General features: G+C 42.7%; 1 protein-coding gene across 3 annotated transcripts in view; it reads right to left on the bottom strand.

Moving 5' to 3' along the window:
* The window catches only part of diaph1 (diaphanous related formin 1), an 82,634-nt gene that overhangs the window by 3,378 nt on the left and 56,552 nt on the right, over nt 1–22,704 (bottom strand). For all 3 annotated transcript variants that reach the window (XM_058062953.2, XM_058062952.2, XM_058062954.2), the window contains 9 exons: nt 13,145–13,240; nt 12,965–13,059; nt 11,996–12,097; nt 11,684–11,923; nt 10,799–10,928; nt 10,600–10,723; nt 10,346–10,511; nt 9,033–9,165; nt 4,834–4,923 (listed from right to left, as the gene is read on the bottom strand). In XM_058062953.2, coding sequence (XP_057918936.2) covers nt 4,834–4,923; nt 9,033–9,165; nt 10,346–10,511; nt 10,600–10,723; nt 10,799–10,928; nt 11,684–11,923; nt 11,996–12,097; nt 12,965–13,059; nt 13,145–13,240 — 1,176 coding nt within the window. The remainder of the gene's footprint in view (nt 1–4,833; nt 4,924–9,032; nt 9,166–10,345; nt 10,512–10,599; nt 10,724–10,798; nt 10,929–11,683; nt 11,924–11,995; nt 12,098–12,964; nt 13,060–13,144; nt 13,241–22,704) is intronic.

The following is a 22,704-nucleotide window of genomic DNA, read 5'->3' as shown; positions in this document are numbered from 1 at the left end:
CTCAGAGGGGTTATCACCACTTGAAGCACATATCTAAATGTATTTAGATCATTTGTAGGCTTTAATTTTGACTGCAATTTAAGTTTCAACTAAGGAAGAAAAATAATAAAAACTCAGCAAATATATAATCCAACGACTCAAAAACTCTCTTGTGGACAAGTTGTGACCTGCACAATTACAACATTCATTCATTCATTTTCTACCGCTTATCCTCACGAGGGTCCCGGGGGGTGCTGGAGCCTATCCCAGCTGTCTTGGGGCGAGAGGCGGGGTACACCCTGGACTGGTGGCCAGCCAATCACAGGACACATATAGACAAACAACCATTCACACTCACATTCATACCTATGGACAATTTGGAGTGGCTAATTAACCTAGCATGTTTTTGGAATGTGGGAGGAAACCGGAGTACCCGGAGAAAACCCACGCATGCACAGGGAGAACATGCAAACTCCACACAGAGATGGCCGAGGGTGGGGAAAGACAAAATAAGAAGCCAAAAAGTTACCACTTCCACACAAAATAGGAGGAGACCTCATTCATTCATTCATTCAATTTCTACCGCTTATCCTCACAAGGGTCGTGGGAGGTGTTGGAGCCTATCCCAGCTGTTTTCTGGCAAGAGGCGGGGTACACCCTGGACTGGTGGCCAGCCAATCACAGGGCACATATAGACAAACAACCATTCACACTCACATTCATACCTATGGACAATTTGGAGTCGCTAATTAACCTAGCATGTTTTTTTTGGAATGTGGGAGGAAACCGGAGTACCCGGAAAAAAACCCACCCAGAACATGCAAACTCCACACAGAGATGGCCGAGGGTGGGGAAAGACAAAATAAGAAGCCAAAAAGTTACCACTTCCACACAAAATAGGAGGAGACCTCATTCATTCATTCATTCAATTTCTACCGCTTATCCTCACGAGGGTCGCGGGGGTTGCTGGAGCCTATCCCAGCTGACTTCGGGCGAGAGGCGGGGTCCACACTGGACTGGTGGCCAGCCAATCACAGGGCACATATAGACAAACAACCATTCACACTCACATTCATACCTATGGACAATTTGGAGTCGCTAATTAACCTAGCATGTTTTTGGAATGTGGGAGGAAACCGGAATACCCGGAGAAAACCCACGCATGCACGGGGAGAACATGCAAACTCCACACAGAGATGGTCGAGGGTGGGGAAAGACAAAATAAGGAGCCAAAAAGTTACCACTTCCACACAAAATAGGAGGAGACCTCATTCATTCATTCATTCATTCAATTTCTACCGCTTATCCTCACGAGGGTCGCGGGGGTTGCTGGAGCCTATCCCAGCTGACTTCGGGCGAGAGGCGGGGTCCACACTGGACTGGTGGCCAGCCAATCACAGGGCACATATAGACAAACAACCATTCACACTCACATTCATACCTATGGACAATTTGGAGTCGCTAATTAACCTAGCATGTTTTTGGAATGTGGGAGGAAACCGGAGTACCCGGAGAAAACCCATGCATGCATGGTAAGAACATGCAACATTATGAAATCAAATGATATTAATAATGATTATTATTATATTATTGATGTTATCTTCTTCAGCCACTTACTAATTTGCATTTTATTTTGACTAAGAAAATATCTATGATGGTGTTGTGACTTAGGGGTGCTGCAAGAACTGCATTTTATTTTTTTATTTATTTTAAATACATATGTTCCACCTCCACCATTTTTGGCCTGATTTTCGATAAAGACGCATTTTTCAGCTGTAATGACATTACCGTCACGGTGAAACAGTGATATTTTAGCCCTGGGATCCAGACCCTCGTGTTCAACATCCAGTGCCTGATCTCATATAAGCTCCTCTGAAGAGAGTAAACCTACCACACCCAAGTACAAGCTAGTAAAGCCTTTAGAGATTTGTTGAAACTGGTGGAACTGCAAAAGAAGTACCAACATCATGTATTATTTTATGGAATGGATAATGCGTTATATTTTATACCTTTGTTTACATGTACGGTGTATGGAAAATTAGATAAGGTGACAAGGTTTTTATGGGTACACAATAACATATCTACTAAATCTTATCCCCATGCATACGCCTGCTGATGGGAGGAAGCCTGTGGCTCCAGTGGTGTCTCCAGTGGTGTCCCATACGCATCAATGGAATACTTCGGGAGCCTCCTCTTTTTGCTTTGCTAAATTATGCACTTTGACGCACATACACATTCCCAAAACCAAAGCGCGAGCATGCTCTTTATGGTTGAACGGCCCATCCCACGCCGTCTGAAAAGATGATGTGTACTTGTCAGTTGTTGTGAAGTAAAGTAGACGTTACAAACTCTGGACAAAGCTGACGCGTAACACGGCGTGCTTGGAAAATACTGACCGCTGGTTAAAATGACTTTACGGTCAAAGCCAGGCGAAAGGGAGGAGCCAAGAAGAAATGTGATCTCCACAGACATATTTTCCTTCTCTGCTACGCACACACTCTCTCTCTCATGTTCTGCTATTTCCTGTTAGGAGTGTGAGGGAGCAAGACAGTATTATGGGGGGGGTTGGCTAAACCTCCAAGTGGGGCCCCATTCTCTCTCTCCAAACATTGCTCCTAATTGCCACTTACTCTCCTCCCTCCATTTTTGGACATCTAGCGCTTCAGTCAGACTCAGGGGTATCCCGTAAAATTGTTTCTTATCTCAAGTGGAAACATGGAGCATAAAGTGAAGCAAAGAACACAGAAAACAAGGAGGCACAAAGAATGCAGAGTACCCTCCTAACCCCGAGCTATTTGACTCTGAAGCACTGCTTCACATCTGGCTTCTATTCATGGCGCTGGGATAGGGTTGCACACTTACCCCGATGTGTGAATACACACACACACACACACACACACACACACGGGCTGTCAACACTGAACACTGGCAAAGTGCTTAGAAATGTGACTTAGTCAAAGTTACAGTGAAGAAAATAAGTATTTGAACACCCTGCTATTTTGCTATTTCTCCCACTTAGAAATCATGGAGGGGTCTGAAATTTTCATCGTAGGTGCATGTCCACTGTGAGAGAGATAAACTAAAAAGAAAAATCCAGAAATCACAATGCATGATTTTTTAACAATTTATTTGTGTGATACAGCTGCAAATAAGTATTTGAACACCTGAGAAAATGAATGTTAATATTTGGTACAGTAGCCTTTGTTTGCTATTACAGAGGTCAAACGTTTCCTGTAGTTTTTCACCAGGTTTGCACACACTGCAGGAGGGATCTTGGCCCACTCCTCCACACAGATCTTCTCTAGATCAGTCAGGTTTCTGGGCTGTCGCTGAGAAACACGGAGTTTGAGCTCCCTCCAAAGATTTTCGATTGGGTTCAGGTCTGGAGACTGGCTGGGCCATGCTAGAACCTTGATATGCTTCTTACGGAGCCACTCCTTGGTTTTCCTGGCTGTGTGCTTCGGGTCGTTGTCGTGTTGGAAGACCCAGCCACGACCCATCTTCAATGCTCTGACAGAGGGAAGGAGGTTGTTCCCCAAAATCTCACAATACACGGCCCCAGTCATCCTCTCTTTAATGCAGTGCACTCGTCCTGTCCCATGTGCAGAAAAACACCCCCAAAGCATGATGCTACCACCCCCATGCTTCACAGTAGGGATGGTGTTCTTCGGATTGTACTCTTCATTCTTCTTCCTCCAAACACGCTTATTGGAATTATGACCAAAAAGTTCTATTTTGGTCTCATCTGACCATAAAACTTTCTCCCATGACTCCTCTGTATCATCCAAATGGTCATATGCAAACTTAAGACGGGCCTTGACATGTGCTGGTTTAAGCAGGGGAACCTTTCGTGCCATGCATGATTTCACATCATGACGTCTTAGTGTATTACCTACAGTAACCTTGGAAACGGTGGTCCCAGCTCTTTTCAGGTCATTGACCAAGTCCTGTCGTGTAGTTCTGGGCTGATTCCTCACCTTTCTTAGAATCATTGAGACCCCACGAGGTGATATCTTGCATGGGGCTCCACTCCGATTGAGATTGACCGTCATGTTTAGCTTCTTCCATTTTCTAATGATAGCTCCAACAGTGGACCTTTTTTCACCAAGCTGCTTGGTAATTGCTCCGTAGCCCTTTCCAGCCTTGTGGAGGTGTACAATTTTGTCTCTGGTGTCTTTGGACAGCTCTTTGGTCTTCGCCATGTTACAAGTTAAAGTCTTACTGATTGTATGGGGTGGACAGGTGTCTTTATGCAGCTAACGACCTCAAACAGGTGCATCTGATTCAGGATGATACATGGAGTGCAGGTGGACTTCTAATGGGCAGACTAACAGGTCTTTCAGGGTCAGAATTCTAGATGATACACAGGTGTTCAAATACTTATTTGCAGCTGTATCACACAAATAAATTGTTAAAAAATCATGCATTGTGATTTCTGGATTTTTCTTTTTAGTTTATCTCTCTCACAGTGGACATGCACCTACGATGAAAATTTCAGACCCCTCCATGATTTCTAAGTGGGAGAAATAGCAAAATAGCAGGGTGTTCAAATACTTATTTTCTTCACTGTATGTTATGTTATGACGGCTCACAATGCATGACATTTCTGAAATAACTAAGTTTTAACCTTTAAGGTTTCTGCTTGTAACTTCCACCCACGCCCTGCATGTCATTAGTGGAGTGGCTTTCCTCCACCGCCACCATAAAAGAACACATAAAAACCCCAAGGTGAAAGGAACACATCTGTTCTGAATTGACGGTGACAAGGTGACAAAAAGTAAGAGTGCTTTTACGGAAGGAAAACGTCGCACAGAAAGATATGAAAGTCAGTTTAAAAAAAAAAAAAAAGTGTACCTGCTTGCCGTGGTCCTCTCTTTCTCCTGAAAGCAGCGCCAGACTGCAGCGCCTCCAAGAGGCCGTCCATGATGCCAGTCTCATCACCCTCTGGAAGCGCATCAACACATCACATCATTATTATGGTAATGGTAATGGTAATGGTAATGGTAATGGTAATGGTAATGGTTTTAATTTCATTTGAACATGCATCAGATTACAATTGAGTGCATCACATAATCAGTTCCCAGTTCCACATGTCCAAAAAGGAGTAGGAAGAAGCAAAGCTTATTAAATCCTACCCCTCCATCTGGTACTTTTACAATCAGTAACTGTTACATTTGTTCACTTCCTGCTTTCCTAATATAGTTTAAGGGTTTTTTTAAATTTTAATTTTAGCAACTTTTTTTCATTTTAGCATTTTTTTATTTTAATTTTAGCATTTTTTAATTTTAATTTTAGCATTTTTTTAATTTTAATTTTAATTTGTTAAAATTTGTTTTAATTTGTTCTTCCCTGAGATCATATTTCTCCTCTCTTGTAGAGAAGTACTGTATGACATTTTTAGCTAATTGGTTGTTTTTAGCCTTATGCATTATTTTAGCTGTTTGAAGATGATTATATTATACTTTTATATACTTAGCAACGTTTATCAACACATGAAACACATTCCAATTAGGAGGGGGGGATCTGCTGTAACGTTTAGTGGAAATGAAGTAGAGTAGAAACACGTGGACGGGGGCGGGTTTCTATCAGCCAGGCGGCCATGTTGGAAGATTTGCCACATTAACCCAGATAGGTCTGACCTAGTTGAGCTGCGGTGACCGCCGGAGGCTTAATATTGTATTTTGTTGGGTTTTTGTTAGGTAACACAAACTTCAAAATATGAGCCTTTGTTATGCAAACCTATGAAATTGATGACTTGTTTACAGTAAATGATTACTAGGGAAGTAATCTGTGTAATTTATTATTGTACTGTTTGATTTCAGGATTCAGTGGCACAGCTCAGCAGTCCAGCAGCTGTGTTTGATTATTTCTGAATAGGAAGAGAAGGGTATGAAAAAGGAGGCAGTGGGGTTAAAGGTTTATGTTGTCACCCACTCCAACCCCCTCAGACGCACACACACACACACACACACACAAACACACAGCATTTAATCCTGCAATAAGCCATGCAGCAGATGGCGTGTGCTTTTTTTTTTTTTTTTCTCCCTTCACACGTTTCCCTTCCACGGCTCACATACACCCCTCAATGTCGATGTCCGGGAACTACAGTCGGCTGATGCAGGCTATGTTTGTGTTCCTATGAGGGAAGCGTATTTGACACAGTTCCGCTTCCACCAATCACATGGTTGCTTTGAACCACAAGTGCAAGCAAACAAGACAGCAACCACAAGCCAGGACATCAAACAGCGGGGTAAATATAGTTGTTTATTTTGGCTGTGATTGGCCCATGTTTGACAAAGACATCATTTCAGGGAATGGAATGGGTGCACAATAGAGCCAATTATGCTCCATCATGATGTTAAGTGATGTCCAAAGTCAAATCTGAGCTTATCACATGTTGCACGTGCACCGGCGATACAAACTGCAAGGTCGTGCTTGAAGCCACTAAGAACATTAAGACAGATTCATTTGTGTAATAGCATTAGATGACGAGAGCTCTTAAAGATGCCTCTCTGGATCTGATCTCTTCACACTAACACAATCGGGCTAGCAGACACACACACACACACACACACACACACACACACAATGTCAGGGCAGCCTCCTGCATGGAGCAATAGCACACCTAGTGGACATTCACATCATATAAAAGGAAATTTGTGCTGTGATTGTCTCGACTCTCCATCCGCATTTACTGACTCACCCTCCTCCTCACTTCCCCTCACCCCGTTACCCACATTAGGAGACAACAACAACAGGCTACGCCCCAAGGGAGCATCTGCTACCCTGCTGCATCTGCTTCCTCCTTACCCTTACCCTCCCCCACCCCGAGCCTGAGCACAAATCTTGTATGGAGCGTGAGCACTCCTAGTGGAGGTTCCCATACCGGCATCAGAGTGGGTGTGGGAGCCAGACATGCACCGCCTCCTTTTTCCATGGAACTCTATAGAGCATCTTCCATTGATTCTACTGACACCTAGCTGCAGGAATTGGGAACATCCCTGGGAGTCAGAGATGAGAGAAAGTGGTCTCACTCTGGTATGATAATGCTCACACCTTAAAACTGTATTTTTATATCATGTTTAATGTGTGCATATTCATCTACACACAAAAATATCATACTATTTGACCTTGGCTGTGGTCTGACTGGCACTGTACTGGGAAAACCAACAACCCCAAATGACCTTGGCCCGTTTAATCAACAATGCAAACAGAGATAGTGTGTGAAATGAGAACATTGAGTGAGTTCATGAGATAAGTGGTTGGTGAGCAACGGGAATGGAAGGGAAAGAGGAGAAGAAGAAGTGTCGCTGCTGAAAGCGGCCATTGTGTATCCTTAAGAGTATGGCAGCATAAACAAATACAGTACAAAGACCAGGTGTGTGGCTGGATTTAAATAGGGGGTTTTGAATAACCCCGGGAAATCAAATATGACACCTGTATGTAAATGACGCTAACCTTCACACACAAACATATCCTACCAAAACATGCCTCTAGAGCAGGGGTCGGAAACATGCGGCCCGCGGGCCAAATGTGGCTCGCAGGACACTAGTTTGAGGCCCCCGCCTTGATATGAAAGTTTAATGTTAGTGCTGCCCGCGCAAGTTTGATATGGATGCTGTATGGTATCATGTACCCAGGAAAAATTATTACGTTTGATTCATGTTCATGTTAAAGGTTAAATAACTTAATAGTTATCCTCCCTATGCGTGTGGAAGTGGTAAGTTTTTGGCTATTTAAGTTTAAAGGAAATAACTTGAAGGCTACCGTTTAGGCCGCTAGCTCTCTAGTTTGCGAGTTAGCATGTGTCTCAAGACCCTGCAGTTGCGCAATATGTTGTAAATAAAAAGAGTATAAATGTGACTATAGTCGTGTTTTGTCATGTCTACAGGGCTCTAATAATGCTTTGTTAGTTTTAATCTGAAAAAAATCATTTGTCTACCCACCAACTATATGTGGTTTCTTAAGTTTTTATTATTATTATTATATTTATTTATTACTGATTGATTATTATTATTCTTGATCTTATTTTGTGTAGAAAATTAAAAATGAAGATATTTGAGAACAGTGGAATGTTTTATCAGGGTTTTTCTTGTAGAAAATCGGAACCAAAGCAAAGTTTATTCATTTTTCTGTTTTTAATAAATGTGTTTTTGTTTTTTTTTTTTGGAAAACCTGATGCGGCCCAGCCTCGCCCAGACCCTAGCTCCAGTGGCCCCCCAGGTAAATTGAGTTTGAGACCCATTCTCTAGAGGCTCGGTGTCAAATGCGAATACTTTCAACAACAAGTCTCTTACGGCACCTTTAAAAGTCTTTAAATGAAAGGCAGAGGAGGAAAAAAATGACGGAGCAAAAGCATGCAAGGGAATAGAAGCCAGCTGGTACTTAGGAGGAAGATACTGTTTAAGAACGATACAAAACACACACAAACTTTCATAGTGTGCTTGCTCTGTGCTCAATTTTGGATTGAGGAATCCTAGGAGATGCTGAAGTGGAGCCACAGAATGAAGGAATGTTCTGAAACTAGGTCACACTCTTGGACAGGCAGGGAAGTATCTGTGCATGATTATGTCTGCCAAGTAGGACTGGAGGATACTTTGTGAGGCAACACGCTTTTAAAAAGTACATTTTTGGCCGTAAAGAATTTATTCTTTATATGGAAGCCGACCTCCTATTTAGCAGAAGAGGCGGCCAGAGATTAAATAAACAATTTCTTCATCATGTGTCCTGTCTGGGTTGTTTTCCTGAAAAGATTCATTGTGACTTTTTAAAAGGAAGTCATCAACATTAGATTAACTCTGGTCTTTAAATGCTGACAGGCTTGTCTGTCTCACACACACACACACACACACACACACACACACACACACACACACACACACACACACACACACACACACACACACACACACACACACACACACACACACACAGATGCTCCACTGACTGAAGTGTGGACTCTGACTGCCCCCAACTGGAGTATGAGGGAAACACCCAAATAAAAAGAGGCTTTCTCCACAGAAAAATCACACAATGAAGACCAAAAAAGTGACCTGTGTTGATGTCCAGGAGTTGGTTCCTTTTCAGTTTCTCCTCTTTTTCCCTCTCGGCCTTTTCCCTGGCTAGTTTGGCCCTTTTGATCTTTTCCTCTGCCTCCTTCCTCTTCTGGTTATCCTTCACCGCTTGCTGTTGGACAAAAGAGGACAATGAGCACAGACATTGGACACAGAATAAGTTGAATTATAGGAGTGACATTAGTTTTAAAACAACACTTAAGATGAGGATGTATTTTGATGAAACAACACTTCAATAGCAGGACATCCTTTCCTTTAAGACAGGGGTCTCAAACTCAATTTACTTGGGGGCCACTGGAGCTCAGGTTTTCCCAAAAAAAACCCAAAAAAAAACGCATTTACTAAAAACAAAAAAAATTAAAAAACTCTGAAAAGCTCTGATAAAACATTCCTCTGTTCTCAAAAATCTTACTTTTTATTTTTCTACACAAAATAAGATGAAAAATAAATAAACAAATCAAGAATAAAGAAAATCAATCAATCAGTAATAAATAAATAAATATAATAATAATAATAAAACGGTAAATAATAAAAACTTAAGAAACCACATATAGTTGGTGGGTAGACAAATTCTTTTTTTCAGATTAAAATGAACAAAGCATTATTAGAGCCCTGTAGACATGACAAAACACGACTATAGTCACATTAATACTTTTTTTATTTACAACATATTGCGCAACTGCAGGGTCTTGAGACACATGCTAACTCGAAAACTAGAGAGCTAGCGACCTAAACGGTAGCCTTCAAGTTATTTCCTTTAAACTTAAATAGCCAAAAACTTACCACTTCCACACGGATAGGGAGGATAACTATTAACAGTTATTTAACCTTTAACATGAACATGAATCAAACGTGATATTTATTTCTGGGTACATGATACCATACAGCATCCATATCAAACTTGTAACATTAAACTTTCATATCAAGGCGGGGGCCTCAAACTAGTGTCCTGCGGGCCACATGTTTGAGACCCCTGCTTTAAGATGTTTATTTTAAGTATAGGTATGTGTTTATTTGTATAAAGTGCACTGCCGCGGAGGGGAACAGTGCAAAGACAATAACAGCCTATATTCCAGTCTATTCATTCAATCACAATAGCTGGCGAAACAAAGTCGCCTCCTGTAAGAATCCTTCCAGTCCCAGTTGATGCATAAACAGACAATACGTGAGTCACGCTCTTTCAATATTATGTCAATAGAAACAGGTGCAAAGTGAGGCCTGCTGGTTCAGCCCTTTTCTCTGAAGTTTGTTGAAGGTAAAGCGTCATTAGAACTTTAGCAAGACAAACACACCTGGAACATGTTCTTAAAGGTGTTGAGGTCTCCAAAGAATTCCTCCACTGCAAGTTTTCTGGGGTTGAAGACAAAATAATCCCCCAGGTCGTTATACTGCTTCTCCATGTTCTTATGCATCAGATCCAACTTCTCATGCTGTTCACGAGCAGTGGCTACAAAAACGTGAAGCCATGACGTTAAGGAAAAAGTATGTTCATATTTGTATGACACATTTTATGACTCAAATATTCAAACTGCGTAAAGAGGATATGGACATCTTATCCACAAACAGGTCCTTGTCGCTTTGTGCAGGAGGGAAGGTTTCAATGTCTTTCTCCAGGTTCTTGATCTGACGACCCATCAGTTCTAGATTCTTCTGAAGTGTCTCTGCAGAAACTGTAAACGGTATAAGGACACGTGTTTAACAATTATTTCTTATTATTTAGTATTATTATTAATACTCCGGTGTACCTCTGCTGGCCTTCTCCACGTGGATCAGCTCGTCGGTAAAGGTCATGACATCAGGGTGCTGCTCCAGGCACACGTCGGCGAGAAAGTGGAGCAGGGTCTGCTTCTGGTCAGCTGATTTGGTGTCACGTAGCTGATTGGATGGATAATGGGAAAGTGTCGCATTGATAAAGCGATCGATTGAAAAGCGACACATCTAGAAATAGCTACGTACGCAACATGCGATAAATAAGCTTTGGTCTACAAGTGAGAACTAAAGCAACTATCTGTTTTTGCAATTGGAAAAATACACAAAAAAATGTTTCTTTTCATTAGTAGATTAAAGATTAAGATTAAAGACACCTTTTTAATCAGGCTTTTAACTAATATTTTTAAACTTTTCTTATGTTTTTATGTTTTTATGCTTTTAGTTTTTAGCTTTTAACTCCAGTATTTTCTCAGGTGGGGTCCTCCGCACTGGGGGCTGTGTCGGGTCTACTGAGGGGGTGCCATCCTTGGGTCCCTTCGACCCGGCCGCCTGGGGGTTCCTCCCTTTAATGTGGGGGTCTGCCCGTCTGTCAGAGTCGGGGGACCCGGGTGCTGGTCCCCAAAGGTGCCATTTCCTTGATCCTCAGTGCCATGCCATGTCTCCCTACTGTGTGTGATTGTGCGTGTGTGTGTGTCTAGTATGGAGGGTGAGGGCGGGGGGGGGGCTTTCTCAGTAATTGTTTTTCCTTTTAATTGTGGTAATTGTTTTTAATTCTGTAACGCACTTTGTGTTGCAGGTCTTTGCAGGAAAAGTGCTCTACAAATAAAGTTGATTTGATTTGACTTAGTAGGCATATATAAAAACAAAGATGCTTCAGCGGTAAATAGAAAAGTTCTAAGAAGGGTTGCGCTCTGCTTTACCTTGCATAGGTACGATATGGAAAATCCGAAGGCCTTCCCATTGCGGGAGCCTGCGTTCATGTAATTGCCCATGAGGAGGATGATCTCCAGCAGCGTGGAGAAGGAGCTGCTCTTCCTGAGCTCCTCGCAGGCCGCCGTCACAGACACCACGTCCGGTTTGATGTTGTTCAACTGCTCCTCAAACTGGAGCTTGAAGAGGATGGCCTGAAGCCGTGGCTGCAGACGTTTCACAGTGGACATCTGGGGAAAGACATTGATGAAGACTGTGTGTGTAATCCCCCCCCCTCCCCCACATATAGTCTGCCTCCTTACCACAACTCCAAACTGTTCCGCCTCAGCCATGTCGTCATATTCCTCCTTCATTTCACCCAGGGTACCGAGCTGCTCTGGTGTGGGCAGCTGTTTGATCAGGTTCTACATGGCAAGCGAGGAAGAAGTGAGCATTGGCATCACTGTAAAGCAGGGGTCTCAAACATGCGGCCCATGGGCCAAATGTGGCCCGCAGGACACTAGTTTGAGGCCCCCGCCTTGATATGAAAGTTTAATGTTAGTGCGGCCCGCGCAAGTTTGATATGGATGCTGTATGGTATCATGTACCCAGAAAAAATGATTACGTTTGATTCATGTTCATGTTAAAGGTTAAATAACTGTTAATAGTTATCCTCCCTATCCGTGTGGAAGTGGTAAGTTTTTGGCTATTTAAGTTTAAAGGGAATAACTTGAAGGCTACCGTTTAGGTCGCTAGCTCTCTAGTTTGCGAGTTAGCATGTGTCTCAAGACCCTGCAGTTGCGCAATATGTTGTAAATAAAAAGAGTATAAATGTGACTATAGTCGTGTTTTGTCATGTCTACAGGGCTCTAATAATGCTTTGTTCATTTTAATCTGAAAAAAATCATTTGTCTACCCACCAACTATATGTGGTTTCTTAAGTTTTTATTATTTGCTGTTTTATTATTATTATTATATTTATTTATTACTGATTGATTGATTTTCTTTATGATTGATTTGTTTATTTATTTTTCATCTTATTTTGTGTAGAAAAATAAAAAGTAAGATATCAGCATCCATATCAAACTTGCGCGGGCCGCAATAACATTAAACTTTCATATCAAAGCGGGGGCCTCAAACTAGTGTCCTGCGGGCCACATTTGGCCCGCGGGCCGCGTGTTTGAGACCCCTGATGTACACACACTAATTCATGATAGAAAAAAAGATGACAGAAACAGCAAAATGATATTTGTGGAACCAAATCATAAAACTAATAACAGTGACCCATGTACCTGGACCATGGACTCTGTGAGGATCTTCTCGTTGACTTCCAGAATCGCGCTCTTGATGTCTTCGTACGGGATACGGAAAGATCCGAGAAAAATAGCTGCATGAAGAAAAAGTTTTAGGTTGGATATGAAGTTTCATTTATTAGTTGTGTATATTTTTTGTTACCCAAATGTTTTACTTACAAAGGTTTTGTGAGGACTTGGAGTCAATAACCTTCAACTCCTTGACCTTCTTCTTTTGCAGATGCTTGTCATCTCCGCCGTCAAGCTCCTTTTTGGCTGGTGATAAGGACAAGGAAGAGAGATTTTGTTGGAAAGATGCTTTTTAACATATTAATGTGGAAGGTTCAATGTAGGGAAAATGTGGAAAAAGGGTTTTTGTTCAGGCGTTGAAGAGGTCAGATAAACCTTTTTTTCAAAATGGTCTCATATGTCCTTTATGCCAGCCCACCTCGCCACCCGATACTCACTCTCTCCATCTTTTCCCAAAAGCTCTACACAGGGAAAAGTGACACTTGTGTGCGAGACCATGGTGTGAGACGATCGTGTCGGGGAAAGAAGTCCCGGCGGCCTGCTAAATGTGCTCGGACATTTATTTGCTGCGAGGCATGTTAACTTTTGCAATAGGCTTGCAGATACAGTACGTTTTATGACACACTGGCGCTTGACAAACACTTTTGTGTTAACCCGCTCTGACAAGGTCAGATGTGTGGCTTTAAGGATGTGTCATTGTGTGAGAGAGGGGGTGCTGGTGAATGTGCTCCGGATAAGAATTAAGGCTGAAAGATGAACAAGCACGTAGATTTGGCCACATTACGACACGCTGTACTCAGGCAAGGTCGATTTGATTGAAGGTCGGCGGGAAAGTGGCTGTCACTGTTTGTCTTAGTCAGGGGTCTCAAACTCAATTTACTTGGGGGCCACTGGAGCTAGGGTCTGGGTGGGACTGGGCCATCAGGTTTTCCAAAAAAAAAAAAGCATTTATTAAAAACAAAAAAATTTAAAAAACTTTGCTTTGGTTCCAATTTTCTACAATAAAAGCTCTGATAAAAAAAATCCACTGTTCTCAAATATCTTAATTTTTATTTTTCTACACAAAACAAGATGAAAAATATATAAACAAATCAAGAATAAAGAAAATCAATCAATCAGTAATAAATAAATAAATATAATAATAATAATAACTTAAGAAACCACATATAGTTGGTGGGTACAAAGCATTATTAGAGCCCTGTAGACATGACAAAACACGACTATAGTCACATTTATACTCTTTTTATTTACAACATATTGCGCAACTGCAGGGTCTTGAGACACATGCTAACTCGCAAACTAGAGAGCTAGCGACCTAAACGGTAGCCTTCAAGTTATTTCCTTTAAACTTAAATAGCCAAAAACTTACCACTTCCACACGGACAGGGAGGATAACTATTAACAGTTATTTAACCTTTAACATGAACATTAATCAAACGTAATAATTTTTTCTGGGTACATGATACCATACAGCATCCATATCAAACATTAAACTTTCATATCAAGGCGGGGGCCTCAAACTAGTGTCCTGCGGGCCATATTTGGCCCGCGGGATGCGTGTTTGAGACCCCTGGTCTAAGTGTTTTAGGGAACTTCCAACTTAACAACCGAGTTCCAGAACAGAAATTCTACTATACTATTGACACAGAATTGTCTGGTCAACAACGAAACCAAAGCAAAACTATACAGGAAGTATGTCAAATCACATATTTCTATATTAGTTATACTATCCTCATATATATGGTTTTATACTATTTTTGTACATACACTCCGAGGTCAATCTACACGCCCCTGTTCCTTCCCAAAAACCTTCAACACGTGTCCTTAATCTTTCCGGATGTTCGTGTTCCTGTCACGAGACAACACTGTATGGCCTTTATAGCACAGTATGGCATCCCATCACGTGGCTAGTCAAATGCTGCTTTGTCTAGCGAAAGGCCAAACGTGCTGATCATTTGTTCGCCAGTCCGGGCCGCCTAATGAGTTCCTCGACTCGCCAACTTGGAACACACACACAAAGTCAGGCCTCAATGTGTCTTTGTTTCCCTGAAATTTGCCTTCATTAAACAAAACTAAGTTAAAATAGTACAGTCAATGTGTATATTTATACATATATAGCTATGTATATGAATCAACAATAGCATTGTGTCTCTAATGCAGTGTTACACCCCATCGAGCAGGAAGACATATGGAAGAACACACTAAATATCATATCCGGACATCTTGGAGGAAAAAACAAAATCCTTCTACACTTAGAAAGGAAGTGACCATAAATGGCCCGTTGACACAGGCTGGCTATGACCTAAAAAAAAAAAAAATCTACATCATCATTACCATGATGGCATTATCATTACCATGATGGCATGATAAATATAATTCAAGAACCTAATCAGGGTGTCGTATGATCTCACAATCCAGGTCATCTGAGACAAGACCTTTGCATCATGTCACTAGGTCAGCGTGTGAGAAGTGATGACTGAACATGTGTGTGTGTGTGTGATCTTGCTCCACGGCGTCATCCTCTCTCCAGCCAATGAAATCACGGCGAGCCGTGCTGACATCACGGCTGATTCATGAAATGGGGGAGTCTGGGAGTAATACAGATTGTAAAATGGCTGCCCTGTGATTTCCACATGCACGTCCCCGGCGTTCTATTTGTGAGCCTATGGCACCCCTAGTGGCGGGTATGGAGCACGGCAACGTCATGGTGGGGGGAGGAGAGGATGAAAGCGCACATGTGGGATGACACACACACACACACACACACACACACACACGGAACAGCATATTAGCTCACTTATTGAGTTGAATAACAAAACTTTACATTTGTGTGTTTATTCTGATCAAAAAGACTAATTTTACAAAAACACACAGACTGGTTCTGGGAACCAACCGCCCCCCACCGGGCCCCCCTAAAGTCTGCCCAACAGCTGCTTGGCACTGAGTGAGAAGCAGGAAAAAGGGGGGGGGGTATGTGTATAGTCACATGTGTGTGCCATAAAAGACACACTAAATTCCTCATTTCTGACTCCTACTTTTATTAGAACTTAAAAAAAAACAGACATGTGGCTGGGGGGCCAGAGGAGGATCACAAGGAGTCATGCAAAGGTCCCTGTCAATATGTAACTGTGTGTGTGTGTGTGCACAAAGAGGAGTCTGTTAGCCGGTCAGCAGACCGGTGTGTGTGTGTGTGTGTGTGTGTGTGTGTGTGTCCTTCACCCCTCCCCATTCTATTCTCTTTCTATCCTTAAAAGGAGAAAGCGTGTGTGGAGTCGGTACCAACAAAGTTATAAAAAAAAAAAAAAAGTGGGCAGCAGTAAAGAAAGGAAAAGTTGCATAAACGCAGTTAAAGTTTCTTTTTTTTGTTGCTAGTTCTCCTCATCCTTTCATCAATGCTGCCTACGGTTTATTTTTAACCCGCTAAAAGCTTTCAGATGATGTGCTGTTGTATAGCAGTGTTTTCCATGAGCCCTCTTGAGGGGGGGGGGGACTAAAAAAGCATAGCTTCAACACTTATATAACTTTTTTTTTTTCCTGACAGCATTCCAGCACTGGAGATTGTCGTAACTGGGACGGAGGAAAGGGTTTTAAGTTTCAACATAAAAAGTGTGTGTGTGTGTGTGTGTGGGGGGGGGGGTTCTTTTGGAAAATCTGCTCAGCACAAACAAATGTTTTGCCAACTTTTTCCCGGAGAAGAAGAACAAAAGAAACTTGCGCTTTCTGTGATAAGTTAACTTTTGGGCTGAAAAGTAAAAAAGAGAATAGCGTGTCCTCCTTTATGTCTGACAGGCCAACAGCTGTCTAGTCTGGGGGTCCTTTAAACTTTAAATGTCCAACATTGCTGTCAGCCCCCCCCCCCATACAAGTGCACTGCTACAATTTGACAGAAGAATAAAAGGGTGTTTCCACGGTAACTGCGGGGTCTGAAAGAGCCCCTTCATCCTGTTTTTCTTCTGTGAAAGGAAACTGGTAGAAAAGGCTGTGTGTGTGTGTGTGCGTGTGTGTGTGTGTGCGTGCGTGAAAAGGACCAGATGGCAGGGTGGGGCAGTGGGGAGGGGGAGCGGGGGCAGGATGTGGGCGGGCCAGGACGCTGGGGGAGGGTTTGTGGGAGGGATTTAGACTGTGCTCACTTGCGCTCCCCTGGTGCATGTAAGGTGTAACTGCAGCTTATATTTTATTTAATAAATGTTTTCTATTTTAGCACTTTTTTGCTTTGAGAAAAATATGAAAATACATGTAATATCAATACTTGGGGATAGATATTCATTAGTCAAATCTAGTATTGTTCGTGTTAACGCTATCCACTACATTATTGTACAATACTGTCTTCTTGCTACTCTTTGTATACGCTATAGTGGACATTTACTATGTGTTTACTTCAGTTTTAGTCATATATTTTGTTTTATATATTAGTATATCTTCTTTCATACTGAGATTTTATTCGTTTTGTATTGCAGTACTGCATATAGTTCTTATATTTGGTGTTTTTTTTTCCTCTTCTGCAATTAAGCGACTAACCATTTTTGTAAAAAAAAAAAAAATTAATTTAATGGACTGTTTACATACTTTATTATTATATTTGAAAACTGTATTTTGCCACAGTATATCATTTGGCAACCCATTTACACACCAAATGATACTATGAGTTTTAACAAAAGGATAATGAACATGTTATTTATAATTTTTGGTTGAGTTTTTCAGCTTTTTCGTCCAATACTAATATACATTTTTACAATTTACTATACAAAATAAGTGACAGAGGAGGTAAAAAAGTGTGGAGCCATCAGCGAATGGCTTTTTATGTGTGGAGTCACAGTGCCCCCCAGTGGACAAGTTGGTGTACTGCCGATAAATGCTGTGAGTCTGCCTCCCAGCTTCCACACCTGGATAGTGTTTATTATCTTCATACGGAAAGTCTGCTAGCAACCTAAGAATAGAAAAGCTTGCTGAGGTGTATGTGAGGTAAAGGAAAGGAGCGAGAGGAGAAAATGGCGGCCATGTTTGGAGGATGGAGGACTAGAGGACGCGGAATTAGATAGTGTGAGTGGTTTCTGTTCTCCCAGGGCCATTGTGACCTCTCCCTGTTCTTCTGGCCATGAAGGTCCCTCGGCAATGACGCACACAACAGCATTACTGATGACACACACACACACGAGTACGAGTACTGCTGATAAGGTTAACTACAGTAGACGTATAGCAATACGGCGCCACCTTGAACTTGAATCCGCACTTGCTGAAACCACACAAAAAGCCCATAAATCCCCGTACCAAATAACCGCACGCAAACACACACACACACACGTGCGCCGAGGTGAGTTGCAAGGGTGTCCTTATTAAATCAGTCCAATATCAGCCAGTCTCATTGGGAAAGCAGAAAAAGATTTACTACCGCAATTACAGCAGCTAATTACAAGGAGGGAAGATAGAGAGCGCGGAGGAAAAAAGGACGGAGAGCCGGAGCGCACAGAGGAGACGGAAATCAAATCAAGGAACAAGAGGAAAAATACAGGCGGGGTGGGGGCAGCGGATACAGGGGAACTTCTTTTTTAAAGGACAAAGATGATGAGGAAGTGACCTTGAGTGATTTACAGCTCAGCGGCAGGCCACGAGCGGCGTAAACACAAAAAGTTTAACCTCGTCTGGCTGCAAATATGTGACTGACTCATGGGGGGGGGGGGGCATGTTTTATAGCGATGTTGTTGCAGCCTGATAGTTGCTGTGGTGTACAGTGTTTATTTTTCCCAAAGAGTCATTGTCCTTGATGCTCTTGCCATCATAGCGGAGTGCTCCCTCTAGCGGGAGGAGAGTGAACTACACTCTAAAAAGTCATTCTGTTGACACCACTTGATTTAATACATAAATGCAATGTAAAAAAAAATGTAATTAATTGATTTAGATCAACTTTCTAAGTTGCTAACTTTATTTTTTATGTTCAAATAATAATGTTGGCTATTACATGAACTTAATTTAGCATGTCATATACACTCGAATTTTATTGTTGGTAAGCTTAAAACAAAATTCAAGTTGCCATGACTTAATAAAATTAGCTTGGTAACATAATATACACACACACACACACATATATATATATATATATATATTACTGCTACTTAAACAGCTGTGTTCATTGTTATTATAATTAAGTAGACAACAAATTAAACTACTTAAATAAAATGATTAAGTCACTTGACTTCATTTATTTGAGTTACGAACTTAAAAACTCGTCCCTATGACAACAATTATTCAGTAAGCATTACTTAAAATGAGCTTTGAGTGAAGAGGAAAATGCAATATTGTTTGTTGGTTCAACGCAATTTCATATTAATTTGTCATAACTAAGAAAGACTAATGGAAATTGTTGCGTTGAGGCTAAACATTTATTTTTTCGAGCGTACTACTGCCTGATATTTGACCTCTGTGCCGGGATGACGGTCAGATGTTGAAAACTAAAAAGTCATATTCCGGAATACTGACGAGCCGCGTGATGAGATGTCAGATCAGAACCGCCCATCTTTCATCCGCCCTCATTTACATGAGCGTCTTGGGGAGGAGGAAGTGATAACCTTCAAACTGAGTGAAAATCTCAATTAAAAAGTGAGATGACCTGCAAGACAAACAACCCTTGTGAGGATCATTTTTGCCCCCCCGAACAAAAAGGATTAGGTGTTCTGCTCCTGTCAGCTCTCAAATATTCATTATATCACCACAAGGGAAAGAAAGCAGACAAGAGAGGAGCCAGGGGGGGCGAGAAGGAAGAAAATGGAAGTGTCGCAGAAAAAAAAAAAAGAAATGTCCCACTTTTGCCAATGTGAGAAGTTTGGATTTATGTAAAGCAAACTGGATGAAAGGCGGACAGAGAAAAGTGGACGTTAACAGTGTCATGCCATAGAGGACGGTTAAAAGGCGGTTGTGGAACAGGCGGACACACTCATCCCTCTGCTAATCCCTCAGTTTCTGTCCTCTCGTCTCAAACCATCCATTCCGTTAGCCGTCTTTATCTCTGCTTCAGTGATGAGGACAAAGAAAAGCACTCACTCATTTGCAACCTCCTCCCTTCCCCTGCTTCCTCCCTCCCCCTTTTTCTGCCTCTCGGTCTCTGCGGGCAAAGGCTTCCAGGCCTGATTAGCAATTGTGACTTGACCGCATGGTGGAAGGATTGGCACTCACGCACAAACACACACGGGAGCATGCACAGACACGCCCACACACACACATGCTGCGTGTGGCAAAAGATGACGACAAGTGCCAGTTTTGCTTGGTCTAATTAACCTCTGAGCGAGCCCCGGAGACCAGGGACGGACTGGAGAGGAGGAGGTAGTTTTGTAGTTTTGCCTTCCTTAATGTCAGCCGTCGCTTGCGGGGAAAAAAACACAAACACAGACGCTTGGGGAAAGTGCATGCGTCCACGGGTGGACGGATCAGGATGATTTCTGGTGCTCGCCGTGATGTTTCGCTCCCAGGCAACATGTTAACATGGCCAAGTTAACTAAAAGGAAATGGAGGAAGCGGAAGGCGAGAAATGTGAGGACGGATGAAGATGGAGCGTCACTGGGGGTAAGACTGAGGAGCAAAAAGAATCAGGAGGAAGCTGAAAGATGGCGTCAATGAAGAGGGAAAGAGTTGGATCTACAGTACATAAGTAGATACTGGGGCGGCGCGGTGGTCTAGTGGTTAGCGCACAGACCTCACAGCTAGGAGACCAGGGTTCAATTCGGCCATCTCCCCGTGCATGCGTACTCCGGTTTCCTCCCACATTCCAAAAACATGCTAGGTTAATTAGCGACTCCAAATTGTCCATAGGTATAAATGTGAGTGTGAATGGTTGTTTGCCTATATGTGCCCTGTGATTGGCTGGCCACCAGTCCAGGGTGTACCCCGCCTCTCGCGCCAAGACAGCTGGCATAGGCTCCACAGCACCCCCCACAACGCTCACGGTAGAAAATGAATGAATGAATGAGCTCACCTCCTATTTTGTGTGGAAGTGGTAACCTTTTGGCTGTTCTCCTCGTGCATGCGTGAGTTTTCTCCGGGTACTCCGGTTTCCTCCCACATTCCAAAAAAACATGCTAGGTTTATTGGCCACTCCAAATTGTCCATAGGTATGAATGTGAGTGTGAATGGTTGTTTGCCTATATGTGCCCTGTGATTGGCTGGCCACCAGTCCAGGGTGTACCCCGCCTCTCGCCCCAAGACAGCTGGCATAAGCTCCACAGCACCCCCCACAACGCTCACGGTAGAAAATGAATGAATGAATGAGTTCACCTCCTATTTTGTGTGGAAGTGGTAACCTTTTGGCTGTTCTCCTCGTGCATGCGTGGGTTTTCTCCGGGTACTCCGGTTTCCTCCCACATTCCAAAAAAACATGCTAGGTTTATTGGCCACTCCAAATTGTCCATAGGTATGAATGTGAGTGTGAATGGTTGTTTGCCTATATGTGCCCTGTGATTGGCTGGCCACCAGTCCAGGGTGTACCCCGCCTCTCGCCCCAAGACAGCTGGCATAGGCTCCACAGCACCCCCCCACAACGCTCACGGTAGAAAATGAATGAATGGATGAGTTCACCTCCTATTTTGTGTGGAAGTGGTAACTTTTTGGCTTCTTATTTTGTCTTTCCCCACCCTTGGTCATCTCTGTGTGGAGCTTGCATGTTCTCCTTGTGCATGTGTGGGTTTTCTGCGGGTACTCCGGTTTCCTCCCACATTCCAAAAAAACATGCTAGGTTAATTTTCGACTCCAAATTGACCATAGGTATGAATGTGAGTGTGAATGGTTGTTTGTCTATATGTGCCCTGTGATTGGCTGGCCACCAGTCCAGGGTGTACCCCGCCTCTCGCCCCAAGACAGCTGGCATAAGCTCCACAGCACCCCCCACAACGCTCACGGTAGAAAATGAATGAATGAATGAGTTCACCTCCTATTTTGTGTGGAAGTGGTAACCTTTTGGCTGTTCTCCTCGTGCATGCGTGGGTTTTCTCCGGGTACTCCGGTTTCCTCCCACATTCCAAAAAAACATGCTAGGTTTATTGGCCACTCCAAATTGTCCATAGGTATGAATGTGAGTGTGAATGGTTGTTTGCCTATATGTGCCCTGTGATTGGCTGGCCACCAGTCCAGGGTGTACCCCGCCTCTCGCCCCAAGACAGCTGGCATAGGCTCCACAGCACTCCCCCACAACGCGACCCTCGTGAGGAAAAGCGGTAGAAAATGAATGAATGAATGAAGTAGATACCGACTTCAGCACAGTACACAAATGCAAAGCACACTCCATGACTGTGTTTTATTTAGTTCTCTAAATAAAAAACTACAAGTGTTCCGATTCTAGAATCAATATCGCGTACAACACAACAAAGCCTTATTTGCATTAGTGAGCCTGGCTTTTTTTTTTTTTGCAAATGCTTGAGGGGAAACTTCTGCAGGTGTTTGAACTACATCAATAACGCTGGATCATAGCCAAAGTAAGTAGCTGGAGGGGGGGGAATGACAACCGTGATCTGACAACCTCCACCTCTGCCTGGGAACCTGGGGAAAAGTCTCTCTCATCAAAGACTTTCCGGGGTGCTGCAGGGTTTCCAGGTTGTGAAATCAGTTTTACCCCAACCCCGAGAGGGAAAAGCAAAAAAAAGCCCCAAAACCCCAAAATAAATTAAACAGGAGAATCAGATATTTAAAGAGAGACAAGCAAACATGCAAATCCTCTCCGAGAACATCTG

The sequence above is a fragment of the Doryrhamphus excisus genome, linkage group LG22 (assembly GCF_037039965.1).
Source record: "Doryrhamphus excisus strain RoL-2023G ecotype Guam linkage group LG22, RoL_Dexc_Guam_v1.1, whole genome shotgun sequence".
Classification (NCBI taxonomy): Eukaryota; Metazoa; Chordata; class Actinopteri; order Syngnathiformes; family Syngnathidae; genus Doryrhamphus; species Doryrhamphus excisus.
Note: the sequence above shows the minus strand (reverse complement) of the source record. Positions and strands in the feature narration are given on the sequence as shown.